At 36.7% G+C, this 20174-nt stretch overlaps 1 protein-coding gene across 2 annotated transcripts; it reads left to right on the top strand.

Annotated features, from left to right (window-relative positions):
- Nucleotides 1-956: 956 nt before the first annotated feature.
- MATR3 (matrin 3) lies at nt 957-19964 on the top strand. Of its 2 annotated transcripts, none has more exons than XM_009573946.1 (14): nt 957-2126; nt 6620-6681; nt 7222-7263; nt 7521-7624; nt 8783-8835; nt 9317-9442; nt 10082-10207; nt 10395-10565; nt 12062-12193; nt 13572-13615; nt 14069-14459; nt 16167-16560; nt 17172-17293; nt 18897-19964. In XM_009573946.1, the coding sequence occupies exons 1-14, from the start codon at nt 1236-1238 to the stop codon at nt 18945-18947; spliced, it is 2709 nt and encodes a 902-aa protein (XP_009572241.1). In that variant the 5' UTR covers nt 957-1235; the 3' UTR covers nt 18948-19964. The 2 variants fall into 2 exon arrangements, with proteins under 2 accessions (XP_009572241.1, XP_009572242.1); XM_009573947.1 differs by having other exon boundaries at nt 7521-7631; nt 8781-8835; nt 16320-16560.
- The last annotated feature ends 210 nt before the right edge of the window (nt 19965-20174 follow it).

The following is a 20174-nucleotide window of genomic DNA, read 5'->3' as shown; positions in this document are numbered from 1 at the left end:
TATTGATACACTGTTTAGTTAAAACTTCAAGTAAATGCAGTTGAACCAAATATTTAAATACGAGGTTAGTATTTTAGTGGGACACGGGGGCAGATATCTCTCTCTTACGAGTATTGCTTTAGGATCTTTAACTACCACATGTGGTCATGGTATGAAAGTGTCAGACCTGAACCAAGGAAGCAGCAGTATGCTGGTACGAGACAGGGACGCCGCTGTCCTGCAGGGCTGGCTGGGGCGCAGTGCCATCTCCTGACTCACCTGGTGCCTCTTTCTGCAGGAGTAGGGTTTTCCTTGGGTCTCCCATCCCAGTACTAAGCCTGACCTTGTTTAGCTTGAGGTCTGAGGGGACAGGCTGATGTCACGGCTGCAATAAAACAGAGTAAAGAGCCACTTCCTAAGTGCTGTTATCTGTATAACTGCAATTTGAGCAAGAGGTCTTGTTTACTTCCTGCAAAATTTAAAACTTATTTTTCTTGTTCACATCTGTCTTCACATCGGTAATTTGAATTTTGCTGCATAAAGATTGAATATTATGTTTGGTCTTATTTACCAGATCTTACAGCAGAAACTTTTTGCCCAAACTTCAGTTACTTTTAACTTCCTTTCGTCCTATTCTGTGGTGGTATAGGTTTCATTTTCAAATATGTATTATATGCCAAAGTCATCTTGGATTCTATGGGCTTAAGTTTTTTTGTGGTCTTCTCATAGACACAGTACAGTAACGTAGGGTATAAACAAAACCATTAACCAGAGATCAAGGCTTATATGCTGGTAAACTTTAGATGCTTTCAGACATCCCAAACTTCTGAAATTCACTTGTCTTCGGTATGAAAGTAGCTTTTTGTAGAAGAAGAGTAGTTTGTGTAGGAAACACAACTGTATTTTTATCTGAAATAATAAATGTAGGTTCTGGGTACCTCTTGAATCTGTTAAGTTATGTAATAAAAGCCTTGTAAGATTGAGATCTTTAATGTTTTTAGATCAACATGATGCATAAGTTTAAAACTGCATCTGTTTAAAGGGATTTATGACTAAAACTGCTTGTTTTTCTACAGAATTGTCTGGTGTTTCTCAGCTTGAAGAAGATCTGCGGTCATTATTGATCCTCTTTCTTGGCGTTACCATTTTTGAAGTGAAGTTTGCCTAGCTTTCTAGTGTGAGCTCTCTTTTCAGCCATCTTATAAAAAAGAAAAAAATTTTTTTGATCCATAAAGTAGACAAGTTATAGTTCTACAATGTCCAAGTCATTCCAGCAGTCATCTCTGAGTAGGGATTCACAAGGTCATGGGCGTGACCTCTCTGCAGGAATAGGCCTTCTTGCTGCTGCTACCCAGTCTTTAAATATGCCAGCATCTCTTGGAAGGATGAACCAGGGTACTGCACGCCTTGCTAGCTTAATGAATCTTGGAATGAGTTCTTCATTGAACCAACAAGGATCTCATAGTGCACTGTCTTCTGGTAGTACCTCTTCCCATAATTTGCAGTCTATATTTAACATTGGAAGTAGAGGTCCGCTCCCTTTGTCTTCTCAGCACCGTGGAGATGCAGACCAGGCCACTAACATTTTGGCCAGCTTTGGTCTGTCTGCTAGAGACTTAGATGAACTGAGTCGCTATCCCGAGGACAAGATTACTCCTGAAAACTTGCCTCAGATCCTTCTACAACTTAAAAGGAGGAGAGCTGAAGAAGGTTATGGTAGAGATGGCAGATCATCCACACGGGAACCACCGTACAGAGTACCTAGGGATGATTGGGAAGAAAAAAGGCATTTTAGAAGAGATAGCTTTGATGATCGTGGTCCTAGTCTCAACCCAGTGGTTGACTATGACCATGGAAGTCGTTCTCAAGAATCTGGTTATTATGACAGAATGGATTATGAAGATGACAGATTAAGAGATGGAGAAAGGTGTAGGGATGAATCTTTTTATGGTGAGACTTCGCATAACTATCATAAATTTGACAGTGAGTATGACAGAATGGGTCGTGGTCCTGGTCCTGAGAGATCTCTCTTTGAGAAAAAGAGAGGTGCTCCTCCAAATAGCAATATTGAAGACTTCCATGGATTCTTACCGAAGGGTTATCCCCATCTGTGCTCTATATGTGATATGCCAGTTCATTCTAATAAGGTGAGTTATGCACCAGATACTTCTATTTTCCTTTACGTTGTAGTATCTGTTCTGTTTTTATCTATTTCTTTAATTATTTCTATAGCCTGGTTGCTTTTGAAATGATCTGAAAGTTGGTTTGAGAGTAAAAAAGGCACTTGGTTTATTTACAAGGTAATTGTTAACAAACACTGTAAACCAGGGCTTTACATTAATGTATTTTGTTTGCCCAGATTGCTTAACTTCAAGTCAAACAGCTATCATCTACTGGGATATCTTATTTGTATTTTACATCTACATGTTCTCTTAACCACAAACATCTGGCATTCAAGCAGTTTTTGGGTGGGGTTTTTTTTATTTTTTATTGGTTTGGGGTTTTTTTTGCAGTGTATCTACTGTGCTATTCAGGAAGCTAGTTTCAGCTCTCCTCCACATCTGTCTTGATTGCTGATTTATATGTAGTTAAGATGCATTCTTGCACAGTTCTGCTTTTTCCCTGTCCAAAGGGAAGGAGTTAATGTAGAGCCCTGGCACTTATTTGCAAAAGTAAAAACCACGTTTTAGATTAGCTCATTCTTGCCTTTTTAATTTCACTTTAACACTCTATCTCATACTATGGCTGAAATTTGTCGTCATTTTTCTCCTTTTTCACAACTTTCTTAGACACTTCAGACTCACTTTTTATTGTCACATGTTGCATCTATCCCTGTAGACTCTCCGAGCAATCAGTCTGCTGTTGCAGTATCCTGCTCTGTGTTCCTAGTAGTGTTCTTTACTTGGCTCGCCAGTAGAGTGGATCTTCGGGTATATTCGGTTATGCTGAGACTTCCCTCTTAGTTTATTCATGAGTAGTTCAGCTCTCTGCAAAGGTAGCGGGTTACTCAAAATGGCCTGTTTATTCAGACATTATTTTCAGAGCCTTCTCACTTTCAGCTTTTCCAATTTTACTCATCTTGCTGATTTTCAGTATACTAGGCAATTTAATTGGCTAATTGGCTAATACAGTGCCCCTCTTGTCACAATTAGTGGCTAATTAGCTTGAAGGCCTTCAATTGAAAATATAATACATGCTATTACTGTAAAATTGAGACAATGTGGAATTGCTGTTACTAACTATTTCTTTACAGTTACCTCTCAAAAAGTGCTGCTTCTGTACATCTAATCTTTTTGAAACACGAGAATTATTCTGTCCCTGCAAGGAAATGATCAAACGAGTTTTAGAGCACACATTGTATGACTCCGGCTGATCTGACAGTTTATGAACTTGTGTTGCTTTAATTACTTTTTATATAAAATAATCACAGTAATCCGGGTTTCTTGTCTCCTATATTTGACATTTATGTTCATAAAAGGTTTTAAGTGTTAACAGTTTAGATGCCATGCTCAGTTCTGTAAAAGGACTTCATTTGGTTAGATTGAAAACATAAACTTCTGAGGCCCTTGAAGATGGCAACCAGTAATCCTGTAAGTAGGGTTCTTTTTAGCACTTTATTTTAAAGCCTCGTGGTTCTTAGTCTGCTTTGGTACGAAGATCTATTGAAAGGATATCCAACATGAAATATCTTTCCAGGTATGAGAAATACCAAATTCTTTTGACAGCATAACTTAAGTGGCTGACTTCTTCTGTAACATGTAAAACCATCTGTTTTTTTAGGAATATGCTTTGACTTAAACTGCTAGTACGCCATAAAATATTTGAGATTGGATCATCTGTTTCTTACGACCTAAGTTTGGGCTTTGTTTCTAATTTCAGAAATCATGTTACCGCAAGAATTTTTCTCTTTCTCTCTTTTTTTCCTCTGCTTTGCATACCTAACAGTTACAGAATTTCTTATTTTGTATCTCCCACAAAATTGAATCAAGTAGAACTTAACTTTTAAAGTAATCTGATCTGAACCAAAATTTATGGAAAGCAGAAAGGGAATGCTTTTCTTAGCTGGGACAATGTAAACTTATTACTGCAGTATCAAAATCTCATTTTCACCACATTCAAATAAAAATATCATAGAAGATTTTTTTTAAAGCGTATGATAAAGCAAGGGGTTAAACACCCCTAGAGTAACTTAAGCTGGCAGACTAGTCCTCTGTTTTTTCTTTTTTAGCAATGTTCTTAATTGCTTCTTTAATTTGATGTGTATATATTTTAAGACCCAGTTTGTTTTCTGTCTAATTGTGAAGTAAATCGTGCCCTGGTTTTTTTAGGCATTTTGTCAATCCTGATCCCTTTATCAAGGAATGAGGTGTTAGATGTGGAGGGATTGCTTTCCCTGCCAAAGAAAAAGGCTGATGCAACATGAGCAGATGAATTTGGAGGTTAAACACTTGAAATGGTGATACATCTCAAAGGAAAAACATGGCCGTGTTCCTAATAGAGGACTATCTAAAATTGGGTGCTTAAGTTTGGCCTAATTTTCTGAAGAACAGTACGTCCTCTTGCTTGCATCAGTTGAGGCAAAAGGTGATCGTGAGTTTTAAGAAACTCAGTGCAGATTTTCTCTAGCTTAACTTTGGGTGTTCATGTTAATTAGTGTCTGTAAATATCTAGTGCCCTGAAACCTCACAGGAGTGATGCTTCAGACTGGGTAGAGGCAGGGAGTAAAGGGAAATCCAGGTTAAGAATTGTATTTAATAAAACGTTAGTAATGTAGATGAGCCATTGTTGTTCTGAAAACTTTCCCTGGGGAAAAAATCCTACGTTATATGTCATATCTCCCTTTTTTGCCAATTTAAAAGCATTTAAAGTATAATGAGAACTAGATCTCCCAAACTTTGGCTCTAGTTTGCAGATAATTTCTGTTTCAGTTTATAATAATTTTAAATTACATGTTAAGACAGCTTCAAAGCATGGTTTATCTAGCAGAATCAGCCACCGAGGCTTTACAGATTGTGCACCCAAATTTAGAGGGTTTTTTAGTGTTTAAATGACTGTTTTCTCTAGTATAGTACTAAAACTTGTTAGCAAGTTTTAAACTGAAGCATTTTGGTTTTTAAGTATTGAATATTTCATTCATAGGTAGGTTTGCTTGGGGGTTTTGGTGTTTTTTTTAATCGTAATTGCCAGCGTATTTATTAATTTATAGTTGCAGAGCCTACATCTTGTACAGTTAACAAGAAGTGGTGCTCTCATTTTACATCTTCTTGATAAAATGAGTGAAGGTTTCATCTTGCTCCACATTACATTCTGTGTATCGTGGAGTAATACTGTAATGTAGTTTAACGACAGTACTTTATGGGAGACTTTAAGGTTTTTCTCCTTTGTGGAAAGTGCAAGGTAGGCATTTAGCATATAGAAACACTACAGTAAGCCTTAGGAGTGTCTCATTGTATCCAGAAGGATGGTTATAGTGTGGCAGAAACTAAAAATCAGGAAAGATGAGGGATTAGGAAAAAATCATTTGTGGGTGCTGAGCAGAAATATACATGTAAGAAGAGACATATAAAACAGTCGGCCAATGCAGTATGCGTGTTCACAGTTGAAAATGTAGCCGATAAGGGAAAACCTTCAGTTGTTAAACTGCCCCCCAAAGATCCATACTTACTCTCCCCTTCATTTCTCTGCTAATTTGCCCCGTGTGTCTCTGCTGATCCCTTTGCTTACTGAAGAGCAGCAGAGTGGAAATTAGACTGTGGCTCACGGATGTGCAGCAGTGAAACTTCAGAAGTTCTGTCACTTTACAAATGTGAATATAGCACAAACTAGTGCTGTTACTTGTAAGAATTTAAGGATGTGGAGATCAGGCACTCCATACTTCAATAAAGGACGAGTCCCTTCTCTTCTCTTGAAATTAATAGCTCCCTTCGTAATCAAAATAATCTGCAGAGAAAACATAGAAAGCCCTGATTCCTTTCTAGTGCTAAAGCCAGAAACAGAAGGAATTCTACCTGGCTGATTTGGTTTAATTCCATTATTCCTCCTTTGTACCATCTTGATTTAGATCTCTTTTTTTTCTTGATTATTCCCTGCAAATGGTCATATATTTTTATGTCACCTGTATACTTGTAGTTTGTCCTAGCTATGCACTTTCATTTCTTTTAGTCTTTCCTTTCTGAATTCCTTGCAATTTCTTGGCTTCTTTATGGTTCTAAAACTTTGAGTGTTTAGTTCACATTAATCTTTAAAAGCCTGAGGAATGAAGCAGAGAGAGTGAAGGAAATTCTAAAATTACTGAGGAAAAAAAAAAAATCTCAGCATCCAGTTCTAAAAGTTGAAATCGCAATGATACGCATGTATGGTGTAGCAGTTATCCCCTGGTAAGCTTTGCACCTCTGAGGCAGGATCAAACCCATAGGTTGCAACACATTTTTCATCAGACACCTTTTCACCCAGGTTAGGAGTTAAGAGGTAGGTTCAATTTCAGTGTCTCTTTAAAGCACTACAGAAAGATTTTGTTACCTATGTATGTATCTTTGATGCTTCATCTTAGAAGAGAAGATACTGCACTATACAACATTATTCTGTTAAAAATGGCTTGCCATATGTGGCTGTTAATTTTTAATTATTTACTTTGCTGCAGGAGTGGAACCATCATATCAATGGAGCAACTCACAGCCGACGTTGTCAGCTGCTGCTTGAAATGTATGAATTCGAAGTACAGTAAACATTCTTGTGGCATGAGGGCATGTACAACTAAATAATGGTCAATTATGTTGCACAGAGGAGGTTTAGGAAACATGCTGTGCCTTGTAGGGAATAAAAACATGCAACTTAGAGCATCTTCAGGACAAAAAAGAGATCTCGGTTCATAACTTGAATCCTACTGATCTATATGTAATGTTTTAAAGAGTTGGATCTTAAGAGTTGAGAATCTATTGTAATTTTTTACTAGTCACTTATACCAAATTCTAAATTTGTGTTGTAAAACAAACTGTGTGCAATTTGTATTATAAATTGGCAAGCATGTTACATATAGTGTAGGAAGTTTCTAATTTAAGAATAAAACTTGTATTCTGTCAATAGGTACCGCTCATGTCTCTTGTAGTGGTCCTGTAGTGGGCAGTGTTACCATGTGTTTTATCTGTGTTAACATGTAAAGGTATTGCTGCTTGTATGCAAATTATTACATAGGTAGAGGAGATTGTATTTTTTTTCACCTTTTCTTTTTTTGTTCCTTTTAAGATACCCAGAATGGAATCCTGACAGTGATTCAGGACATGGAATGTAAGTAGCAATGAATTTTAAAGTATTTGTAATTCTTTATTTGAAGCAGAGGACGTTCTTAACGTTTTATGTGAAACAACACGCCTTTTCTTCAAATGGATACCTCCCTTTGTTTTCTACTAGCTGAAGAGCAGCAGTAAAAGTAGCTGAAGTTGACATCTCCTTGGATGCTCTGCAGAAATTAGGGGGTTTTTTAAAGAATGAAAGCCTCACAGGTTTTTTGTTTAAAATTAAGGTGTTCTTTCCCCTCTTTCTAGGGGTGATCCCTTTATGTTGCAGCAATCCACAAACCCTGCACCAGGAATTCTGGGACCACCACCACCTCCATTTCACCTTGGAGGACCTCCTGTTGGGCCAAGAGGTAACACTAACAGGCACCTGCTTTTACAAGACTTAAGATTTTGCTTTTTCTTTCCCTTGTTTTAATTTGTTACTGGTGTTTTAGAAAAACAAAACACTCAGTTTTCTGAGCAGTGGAACTGAAATACATTAGTCCCTCCCTAGCCAAAGACTGGTACTCGGTTCCCACACTTTCACTTTTCCACCATCTGCTAATTACCAGCCATGTTATTATGGCTGGCTTTCTAACTGTTTGATTTCTTTTCTTCCTGTCTAGAAGTTTTTTGCTTTGTCTTCCATTTAGCTACACATTGGTGGTTTTTTCTATGAAACTTGCAAGAATTCAATGTCCTGAGTGGTTTTTTTCCCCCTTAATTAATATCAAATGAATTTGATGAGTAGACTTGAATAGCAACTGAGAAATAGGAAGAGAGATCGTGGAAGCCTCTTCTTCACAGGAAGGCAGGCTAAGAATCGGGTTCTTGCTTGAAGTTGTTACTTCCTTTGAAGTTGTTACTGCCTTTTAAATAGTTACAGTGACTAAAAAGCAAAACTAGTTAATTTTCCGAGCTATCCTGACAGGGTACAAGTATTTCAGACACTTTAAAGGATTTTTTAGATGATAGATGCATTCATACTTAATTTCATTAATTTTTCAACACATCTCGAACTTGACTTTGAGCCAAACTATCCGAAAAGCTTTTTTCAGGTGTTTCCTAGGAAAATGGGCATTATGATAGAACTTGTGTTGTTTTAGAACCAAACCCAGGCTTTTTTCTACACCTAAAATCTTAATTGTAAAAAGGGTATCTTAGTTAAAGACATCTCACATCTTCTGTGTACAGAGACATTTTGCTATGGCAAATCTTACTCTAAAACAGGAGAGATTTTTTTCAATGGGGTTTGCTTATTCTCTGCTATTTCTGCACGTCAGTAAGGGCAGCTTTCTCTAATGTTGAACTGAACAGAATGATTGGGGAGGAGGACCTCAAGTTACAAGAGCTCTGAAATAAATTAACAGCCTTTTCAGACTGTAATGAAATAATTAGTTTTTAAAATGTGATGTCATTCTGGTTTAGTATTACAAGTGACTTGTATCTCTTAAGAACATGTAAAGAGACATGTTAATAGCAGTCTTGCGGGTTGAACTAAGCTTGCTCATTCTTTTAATTTCTTAAAGGAGCTGGAAATGGAAATATGCAAGGACCGAGACACATGCAAAAGGGCAGAGTGGTTAGTATTAAAAATTTGTTGGGTTTTTTTTTTAAACCACAATTTGATGCACATATGCTTTTTGTTTGCTTTCATAAGATTTTTTTTGAATGAATGGGTTGTCTTTAAAAGTGAGATCTTAGGGTTTATTTGTGTGGAAATACCAAAGCTTTGGAATAAGATTGCAGTTTCATTGTGCCAAGTACTCTACAAAATATTTGTTCCAAAACTGTACAGACTCTATTTAAACACTCTCACTGTGGGACGTGAACATACAGAAAGGCAACTTTGGCATGGTAGCATCTTCCTCTGTGCAAATCCCTGAAGGTTCTATGCCTTTTCTATATGCATCTTGTTTTAGTTATTACTGAAGATCTAAAAATTTAAAAAAAAAAAAAAAAAAAAAGATAAAAGTAGAGCAGAGCCTTGACAGACTTTCTTTTTAGGTTAGCTGATACACATTTTCTTTTCATGTTGTGTATGCATGCTTTGTCTTCCACAGGAAACAAGCAGAGTTGTTCACATCATGGATTTCCAGAGGGGAAAGAACTTGAGATATCAGCTGCTTCAGCTTGTTGAACCATTTGGAATAATTACAAATCACCTGATTCTAAACAAAATCAATGAGGTGAGATTAGGCCCTTTAGTACTGCTGTTGGTACTGCTCGGTGACTTCAGTATGCTTACTGTCTGAGCTTAATTTTTGTAAAAGGACTTGCTCAGCTATCAAGCAAGATTACACACGTGTCACCAAGGTCCCATGTGTGAAAGGAAGAGTGACTAGTATGTTTCTTTCCAGAAATGCTGGAAATGTAGTACTGCATTTTAACTTAAATATTGTTTGAAAAATCCTTCTTGTTGCTTGTTCATAGCTTTCTCAAAAATAAACTATGCTTACAAATTCTGTTCTTGTTCTAATACACTTTGAACGCTTTTTCGGTCTTAGTTTGTATTACACAGTGTGTCATATTTTGAAGTGTGGAAAAAGCCAATATCATAGAAGAGAAAAAGCAGGAAGCAACTGAATGTTCTGAATCCAAATCTAGGTGGAATGTAAACAAACCAAATAGTTCTGTTTGTGCACCTAAATAAAGTATGTGAAATTCATGCCAAGTTCTGCAGGTCAGTTAATGTTGTAACCAAAAGGCAATTTTCATTTTTGATGCAGCTATTTTTACAGGAAAGCAAGGAAGAGCTTGAGATTTTAAAAAAAAAAACAACTAATTCTTGAAGGAGTAGCGTTTAATTTGTTTTTATATGATTTCAGGCATTTATTGAAATGTCAACCACTGAAGATGCCCAGGCTGCAGTAGAATACTACTCAACAACACCCGCGCTGGTATTTGGTAAACCAGTCAGAGTCCACTTGTCACAGAAATACAAAAGAATAAAGGTAAAACACTTCTGCTTTTTTTAACATTGCCTTATTTTGATCTGGAGCAGTCAGTGTTATGAGGCCATTGCATTTACGTTATTGTTAATTTATGTATTTCTCGGCTGTATCAACTTAATCAAGGGCCAGTCACCCATGTATATTTTATGTAGGATGCACTTTAAAAATCTGATTCTCTTAATTTTAGAAACCCGAGGGTAAACCCGACCAAAAAACTGAGCCGCCAAAACCAGAACTTGGTCGTGTGATTCACCTCAGCAATTTACCTCATTCAGGATACTCAGACAACGCAGTACTCAAACTGGCTGAACCGTATGGAAAAATTAAGAACTACATACTTATGAGAATGAAAAGCCAGGTAACTGACCATAGGAGCATACATGTGTGAAGATTGAAATTAAGGTTTTTAACTGGGAAGAAATGACATGCCTTTAATTGGTGCATGTGTAGACTTTCTGCTCTAGCATAGATATGGAAATTATTAGAGGACTATGTAGGTGGTGTTTTGCTATCTAGCTTACTGCAATATGTTGCTGTAATGTGAGCTGATTTCAAAAAAAAAAAAGAACAGGCCTCAGCTGTGAAGAAGGCATATTTAGCACTGAGGCTTAATTTTTTTGTTATGCAGATTTCTAGGAGTCTTGGAACTTTTTTTAAGGCTGGAAAAACATTACCTATGAAACATTAACAAATATATTCCACTATTATACATTTCTTTCATTTACCCTTTATTTCTCATTCTTTAAAACTAAACCAAAGCAGTCCTGCTGTGGCTCTCTAACTTAGAAAAAAAAAATTTGAAGATAGTGCATTGCATGTGTATAGTAAAATGCTTTAGATATGCATGTACATGATTTCTATAAATACCTACAGGAGTTTAAAGTGTTTAGTTCTAAATTTTTTTCAGCTTTGCTGTCCCAGTTTGTTGCGCCCTTGAGTTAAATAAGAAATTCCAGCACTTTTTCAATGAGATGAGTGCCTGAATCCCCTAATCCACAAGCCACGCTTGTGGAATGAAAAATTACTAGAATCTATTGTATGACCCCTAGGAAGTCCTTCCTGACCTTACTTCACTGGAAAAATAAAATCCCTTGCTGTCTAAATTGGATGCAGAAACAGCTTTCTTCTATCTGCCAATGATACTCTAGCCCAGATGTGTTTTTAAAAACTTGTTTGGCAAACTTAGTGTGTCATAGACTTGTTTCTTGGAGGAACACCTCACAAAGCAGGGCTTATAGACCAGCAGTTGCTGCCTTTCTGTTTCAGGCTTCTCTCAAAAAATAAAATATTGGGGTAGTTTCTCAGCTACCCTGGATTTCCCAGACAAATGAGTTTTATTGTCCAGTTGCTTTTTATTTGGAATAATATTTTACTTTATGGTGATCGTGTGTCATAGACTTGTTTCTTGGAGGAACACCTCACAAAGCAGGGCTTATAGACCAGCAGTTGCTGCCTTTCTGTTTCAGGCTTCTCTCAAAAAATAAAATATTGGGGTAGTTTCTCAGCTACCCTGGATTTCCCAGACAGATGAGTTTTATTGTCCAGTTGCTTTTTATTTGGAATAATATTTTACTTTGTGGTGATCTTTTTTTTTTTTTTGCAGATTATTTAAATGCCTGTTGTTTCATTTCAGAACTTTCTGTGGGACAGATATTACTGAATTGAAAAGCTGGGGTTTATAGAGCACTTTGGTAAACTTTAAAATGTACGGCTAGTTTGGAGAGGATGGATATAGCTGAATCTTACAATTTTGTTTCAGCATTTGGAAACACTGTGTTTTAAGTTAAATAGATTTGCCTGCAAAAGTGTTGTGTATTTCATAGTTGTTTTTAATGAGTGTTTTAATCTTTTCAGGCTTTCATTGAGATGGAGACCAGAGAAGATGCTTTAGCTATGGTTGAGCATTGTGCCAACAAAGCGCTTTGGTTCCAAGGCAGATGTGTGAAAGTGGATTTATCTGAAAAATACAAGAAACTGGTGTTAAGGGTAAGTAGTGCTTTTAGTTTTTTAATTGTAGTTAAAGGTGTAAAGTAGAAGACAGCTATTGCTTACTGAGAATCCAATGCCACTTGTAAAATGGAAGGATTCACTTTAGTATTTTCTGGCTATTTAAGTGCAGTTACTTAGCATGAGTGTGGTGTTATGAGGCCTAGAACAAAGTAAAAGGATTTTCCTTTCAGATTAAACAAAAATCAAACAACTACTAGAATTCAGATTTTAGAGTAATTGGTGTAGGTTTTAATTAAAATTTCTCCATTTAGAACATTCTGTAATGTGGGTTCTTTTTTTCTCACCCCCCTCTGAAAATGATCAGTGAATAAAACCAAGCTGGGTGGCAGAACTATGTACTCACACATTGTGTGCTTAATTCTTGGCTTTTCTTTTCACAGCTGCTGGTCGGTTTGTCCATTTTGTTATACATGTACTCTTGTGTACAGAACAAAGACAAAATGTTATTAGGGACTCCTTTTTAAACTATGAAGTATTACAACAGAATGTGTTTGCTGTGTTGGATGCCATCCAAAACCTTTTTTCTTCAGCACCAGAAAGCTTTTTGATCCCTGTTGTGGACACTAACCCCAACAACCTAGATAGATAGATTTAGTCTTATGATCTAATTTTTAAGAATAAGCTTTGCATGTGCAGCTCATATCAAGGAGGGAAGAGTTGGCTGATAGCTTTTTTTTTTTGACATAACACCTAATGCTAATAATACTTTTGCAATTATAAGACTTTCTCCATCAGACTAGGACACTAGGTAGAAAAATCTGAACTGTCAAGCTGCATCATAAAATACCTAAGCTTTCTATTGTGGAGTATGGGGAAATCTTACTATTGCACATGATCATGCACCAAAAATGAACACTTTATGGCAAATTCAAATACTTAGCCAATGCATTGAATAGTTTTCCATGTTACTACCATACAAGTGGAATTTCCTATTCAGTAACTCCTAAATAAGTGTTTCCAGTCTTCAAAAGCTTTCCACAGTAGCCCACTACTAATGATAGGGAGAAGAGTGTAGATTAAGACTGATTTGTGCCATTGCCTGCAGCACACTGTATCAGTTCATAAACAAAAGAGGAATTGTTGATGATTCTTCTGGAGCAGGTTATCCCATTTTGTATTGAATAAGTGATAATTACTGCAAATAAAGACATGGGATTTCTAGGTTGGTAAGGCCCTGTCTAGCATAACAGCAGTTGATAAATTGGTTGGTAGGTGGGCATGGTAAAAGAGTACTTGTGGATTAACATAATTGGAAGTGCTTGGCTAGATTATGCTGTCTGGTCTGAATTAATACTGCAACAGTTGTATAAATAATAGTCTACTGTGACTTACAATTTTTTTTATTTGATTTCAGATTCCAAACAAAGGAGTTGAACTGCTGAAAAAGGATAAAACTAGGTAATTTCTTATTGCTAATATTGCATAATGTAGTTTAAAAGAAATATGAAAACACCTTACCCAGAGTATAGAAATGATACAAAAGAAGTCAAGCAAGCTCTGAGATCAAACTGTTTGTTGTGCCCTGGGATTAACTGTGCTCTTCCTCTAATGGTGGAGATTTCACAGCCTCTTCAGGCTCCTCAGGAAATCTTTTCCAGTCCTTAATTAGCTTTGCCTTCCTGCAGTTTAAACCCATGAGCAGTTGTCCTGTCTTGTAAGGACAGTTCCTCCTTGCAGCAGCCTTTTGCATATTTGAAGAATGGTATCCTTCAAGGTTTCCCTCAATCTTCCATTTTCTGAACTAAAACACAATCTTTTTCAGGCTTGTCTAGAAAAATATAGCCTACCTGTTTTTTAGTCATTTCTGGGCTCTCTTCAGTTTTACAAGCAAGTGTTCTTTGTTCTTTACAGAAAGAGAACATATTCTCCAGACAGCAAAGATTCTCCAAGTGATAAGAAGTCTAAAACAGATGCTACTCAGAAACCTGAAAGTGGTAGTGTAGAAGATAAAGTGAAAGAGGAGAAACAAGACGATGCTGCTGAGCCATCGGGCGCTAAAAGTAGTGAACAGGCAGACCAAGATGAGCCTAGTTTGCTTCTTGAATCTGAAGATGAGCTGCTAGTGGATGAGGAGGAAGCAGCAGCACTGTTAGAAAGTGGCAGCTCAGCAGCAGATGATGCAGATGTTGCCAATTTAGCTGATGTGCCTACTGAAGAAAAAAAGGACACAGCTGATGATGTGACCGTAAAAACTGAGGGGAATGTTGTGGCCAATCCAGCAACAAAGAAAAAGCTTAAAAAGGTAATCATAGCAAGGTACTGAGTGTGGAAAACCCTGTCTAACTTAAATAGCACACCACAGTACATTCTATTTCAGACCTTTTTCTGTGGGTCTTTAAAACACATGCATGACAAACCTGTCTGAAGAGAAACAGGTGTTAAAGCTCCTGTGAAGAAAATGGAAGATCCCATTGGATGCAACTTGCAAATGGAATCAGTTATAAATCACTGTTTCTGTTTTGACAGAAACTGTTAACTTGTGGGCTTCTACCCATGTCGCTTCCTGGGGTTTTTCTTGCCTTTCTCTTCACCCCTTTTTTGACTAATACTAAGCAACCAGGAACTGTTTTCTCCTGAGCAGTTTCTCATGAGACTGTAGTTAGTTGCTCCTTTGAGCACAGAGCAGAATAGTAACATTAAAAAAATTACTTATTTGGAACTTGAGGCTGATCTACCCTTGGACAAAATTGTATGTACACCTACTCTTTATGCTTAGCCAGAAGGTAGGCAGGTCCATTTGTGGTTAGCCAAAGCCCATTTCCAATTGGGGGCGGGGGTGGGGAGTACTTTCAGGGTGTTTTCAGTTATAGGCTACTTGCTGTGAATTTCCTTTTTCTGACCAGATGATCCCACACTCTTGTGGTTTTTTATGTCCTACCAGCTGCTTTTTTTAATGTTTAAATCATACTTGGTTATGTGGAGTAGCATGCAAAGTTTTAGTAATGTTACTGACTGACTTTTTTGCAAAAAAAAACATTCTAAGGCATGTTCCTTATTCTTAATCAATGATGTGTGCATGGTTTTCAGTTTTAGGGGATCCTTCTATCAGGAAGCTAGTTACATGGTGTTGGGATTAATATTGCCAACGCAAATGGCAGTGTTTGTTTCTTATTATATGTGGGTATCCGTTATGATAAACTGCCTCAAAACCCAGACTTACTTCCTTGAAGACCTACATTCCTAGAGCACAGATGTAAAGCTAACGCTATTTCAGTACTACTCAGGATTGCTGTTAAGTATGTGGAATACTGATGTCTTTTTTTTTCAGGAACATTTCAAAAAAAAAAAAACCAGAATTCAGACAGATTCACTGTCTTTTAATCAAGCTGGATTTTAAGAGACCTCCACTGTTCTGGTGGTTGGTGGTTTTTGGGTTGTTTTTTGTTTGTTTTTTTTAAATGTGGAAGCTTCAAGCTTTCCACTGGTTGAAAAAGAGCTCTTAATTTTTTTTTTTAATGAACTTTCATACTATTAGTGGGCACAGAAGTGTTCTGGTAAGGTTTTACCTTTTATGCAGGCATGAATTTGAGGATCTTGTGGGACTGTCTCAAATAGAAACAAAACTTGTGCATTCCAAAATGACTTCCACTTAAAATTAAAATACTCACGTTAAAAAGACTTTCAAAGTAAGAATAGAGCAAAAAGATACTGAAATTCTCAAGTTGAAGATCACATGTTGATGTAACAGTGGACCCTCATGATGCAAAACAAAAAAATTTATTCTGAAATTGAACACTTGATTCTGGGACAGTGGAGTACATTTAAAAAGAGCTTGTTACGCTTCTGCATGCTTTGAGTAACATTTTGAATGAGTGAGGGTAGGTCTTGAAGGAAGAATTTGAGCATTTTTCCAGGGAATTTGGAGAAGATATTTCTCTTCTGAAACTTAAGATGGTTTGAGGGAAACATTTTAGAATAAGCTGACATAAGGAAAACATTTTCTCAACAGCGATACGTGGGTGGCTTTCCACGGAGCATGGAAGGTTTTGTCACTCTAGATGAGGTTGGTGATGAAGAAGACTCGGATCATCAAAAACTCCGCAAGTCGGGTTTGGCAGTAAAATCTGCTGGCAAAAACGATGATAGTTTGGCAGAAATCAAGGTAGACAAGATTGAGGAGCCAGAGCAGGAAAATGAAACGCTAGAAAATGGAACCAAACCCGAAGATAATTCGAAGGCTGAAACTGTTGAAGCTTCTGATACCACAACAGCACAGGATACTGAGAAAAATGCCCATGAAAATACCGACATCCAGGATGAACAGGAAACAAAGAATGTCCAAGAGAAATCTCTTGTTCCAGATGAATTTAGGATTGGGCCATACCAGCCAAACATTCCTGTTGGTAAGGCTGTTTCCATTTCTTTTCAAATATGTCTCTGTGCATTGCAGTAGCATTTCTCATTTCATTTGCCTTTTATTTCTGGCAACACATTGCCTCTGAGCCTTTCATTTTAGGGCTTCCCACTCCTCTCCCCTTCTTCACTCCTCCCGTAACCCTAGTATTTTCTTTTTTCCCCTTATTTTCATACAGTTCTCCATAACACTTTCCTTAGGCAGAAATTAAATTGGTAGAGGTATATTTTAGCAACACAAATTCAATTAATAGCACAAATCACAATAGTGGTGATAGTTTAGATTCATACTAAATACTTAGAACTCAGAAACGGATCACAGAACGTTGTTAGTTCTTTTGAAGGAACCAATAAAATGGACCCTTAATCTGAAAGGTTGATTTTTAAATTAAAAAAAAAAAAAAAAAAAAAAAAAAGCCTGCATATTTAGTTATTACTAGGCCCCGGCTTGAATAAACTAAAACAAGGACTTTTAAAGATAAAGCAGCTTTTAATGTAAAGTGAATTATGGTTTTAAGATTTAGCTGAAATGACATATGACATTAAAAGAAATGATGTAGAGTAGATCTCTTAGTTTATTTTGTGGTGTTTACTTCTCTAGGTGTGAATTATGTGGTACCCAAAACAGGGTTTTATTGCAAATTGTGTTCCCTGTTCTACACAAATGAAGATGTTGCAAAAAAGACCCATTGCAGCAGCCTTCCTCATTATCAAAAGTTGAAGGTAAGGCAAAAACTTGTTCATTTTAAATGGCGTGATTCTTTCCTGGGGAATAGATCTGAACGAGACTGGACTGAGGGAAAAAAAGCTTTCAGGCAGTGGAAATTGGCTTATTCTATAACTTTTAACTCAAGCTAGACCTCTCCAAAACTTCATCTTTTGAAAATAATATACAGGATACACATTTTAAAGATGGGCTCCAGCATTTTTTTTAGTAAATTTGAATTAAAGAGGGCATTCTGATTGGAGTAAAGGCCAGGCTTAGAAGTAGCGGTGCAGAGTAAATACAGATGACTCAAATCCCTTCCAGTTGTCCCTTTGAGAGTATTTTTAACCAGTCAACAGAGCTTAAGCTGAAGTTTTTATATATTTTAAAAAAAAAAATCCGTATTTGCAACTTCTGATTTTGTGAGCATGTTTTAAAATTTCTAATTGGATTAGGTATCACATGATTGCATGGCATGAATGATTATGCTGCTGCTGTATCTTTGTGTACTGGGAGCTGCTTTTAAATACCGCCTCTGAGAAAGGGAAATCCTAAACGAAGTTCTAATAATAATGCAGTGTTCACATAAATTGATTTCATACCAGTTGATTATTGAGCTGAAAACAAACCCCGGGGGTACCAAAGTAAAGAAGAAGGTGGCATCTCGAACTCAAAATGTTTGCTTTCTCCCTTGCAATAATAGGGAATCCTAAACAAATATAGGGCCCTGGAAGGCAGATGGCACAAATAAATGTCACAAAGCAAACAACATTATCAAGGAATAGATCAGAAAATCAATTACCATGCAGAATCTTGTAGTAAGAAAAACCCACCTCATCCATCACCCATAGCTTTTTTTTCTTTTTTTTTCCATCGAGGTACCTGATTATGGGACTTGATAAAAAGGGGAAGTGGGGAAAATAATCCCAATTTATTAACTTTATCACTAACTTAAATGAAATATGATTTGATTTGCTTTTTCCAGGGCACAAATGGCTAGCAAGCTGCTCTTGAATGACTTGGTGTGGTTTTAAAACCGGGGGAGGAAGCGGGGGGAAATGCAGCTTTTGTTTCACAATGGCAAGGCACTTCTCTAGCTGGCAGTCTCGTTCACTTTGAGAGCAGTAAGAGTAAATAAATAGACAAATTGATATTGCTACCAAATGTCATCGAAGTGATAAAAATGTCCTCAAACTTCCAAAATAACCCTCTCTAGGGAGGTGAGATGTTTTGTCCCTAGCTTTATAGATGGCAGATTCTGACCAGGTAAGTGGCACAACTGCTGTCACAAGTCCATGACAAAATGGAAACTAATTCTCTTGGCTTGCCAGCCTGCTGGGAAGGCATTAACGGCAGGGCCAGGTAAATGCTGGCAGAGGCTGCCGTTCGGTGTTTACTGGTGGTGAGCTGTATGTTCGGTGACATGATGATAACGTGGTGCTTCAGAGGAGCTCCACTTCACTTCAGCGTATGGAGAAGTGCCAGTGTTAGTTATGATCTTTGTAGTTAATATTCACAGATTTTACAACTTGAAAACTGGATTTATGTTTCTATTATTGATGTTGTGATTGTGAGAAACTCTTTAAATACATCCAAAATATGGTTGCTTTCTTTTAACAGAAAATTCTGGATAAAATGGCAGAAGACCACAGGCAAAAGAAAGAAGCTTAAAAGGAAGGAAGGATGTAAGGAAAACAGTGGCTTTGTTTTTAATGTTAATCTTTTTTAAAAGCAGTACAAGTAGTAGATGGAAATACTGTATTCTTTTTTGTTTTAGTGAAATACAGTAGGCATTATAGGTCTGTTCATGTGTTAAATGTTGTAGCAAAAAGCATATGCAGTTAAGTTAATGACAAAAATTTGTTCTTAATGTGAGAATGGCAACAAGTTTTCGTTTTGACACTTCAAGCTATTAAAGAAAAATCTTGCACCCTTGTGGAAAGCTCATCTATGGGAAGAAAACTTCATTTAAGTGAAATATACTACTTTCAAGCTTCATAAATGGTCTTTCAATTCCATTCTCAATAAAAAATAAAAAGTAACACTGTATTTTTATTTTATCTAGAACATTCCATATTTCAGTCTGAGCCTAGCAGATATTTAATTTCGAGTGTAAGGCTGTCATTGCATTTCACTTTTGAAAAGTCTTTAAATGTAAGTTGCATTTTTAAATGTTGAATTGCAGTTTCTTTTAACGTCACTGCTGTTATATAGCAAGTAGGAAAATTAGTGATTAGGCAGCTTTACAACTTTGTGATTTTTTTTTTTCCTAAGCTCTTGATAGACTTTCCTATTCAGCTATTCTGTGTATTTTTAGTGAAAAGTAAATGCCCATTCTCCTCTGACCAGTATTATTTCCTTGAGCTCTTCCTGCTTTTACTTGAATCTTGTAGCTGTCGTACATCTCTAGTATATTCAAAAGCAGCATTTGAGTCCTGAAATGTAAAAAGGTATCTTTATATTCTTCACATGTAATTTTTTCATACCTGCATTTTAAAACCGTTTTTTGTTAAAATCTGGTTTCGTCAAGAATCTTTAGAACTGTGCTCTTAATGTACCTGCACATGTGATATGTGAACAGGAATTTGCATGTGTAACCTGTGTTTATCTGTAGTTTTTGTTATTTACTGCTTATTTGTGAATTCAGGTTACTAAAGTGATTTACCAATAAACAAAGCTAGGCAACAGTAATTTGTTATAGATGTTTGGCATGTTAACCAATGTGTCTACTGAACTCTTTACTCCTGTGTTCATACCACACTGAAACTCTAGCTCTCTTTTTAAAATTTGCATGTTTTAACACCTGTGATTTAGCGGCTTACTGCATAACTTTTCTTTCTCTTTCCTAAAACCTCTTCCGTTTCCAAACAAATTAAAATATCACTTGTTAAAACACTG

Source organism: Fulmarus glacialis, unplaced genomic scaffold, assembly GCF_000690835.1.
Source record: "Fulmarus glacialis isolate BGI_N327 unplaced genomic scaffold, ASM69083v1 scaffold28453, whole genome shotgun sequence".
NCBI lineage: Eukaryota > Metazoa > Chordata > Aves > Procellariiformes > Procellariidae > Fulmarus > Fulmarus glacialis.
The sequence above is the reverse complement of the archived record's forward strand: the minus strand, read 5'-3'. Positions and strand labels throughout refer to the sequence as shown.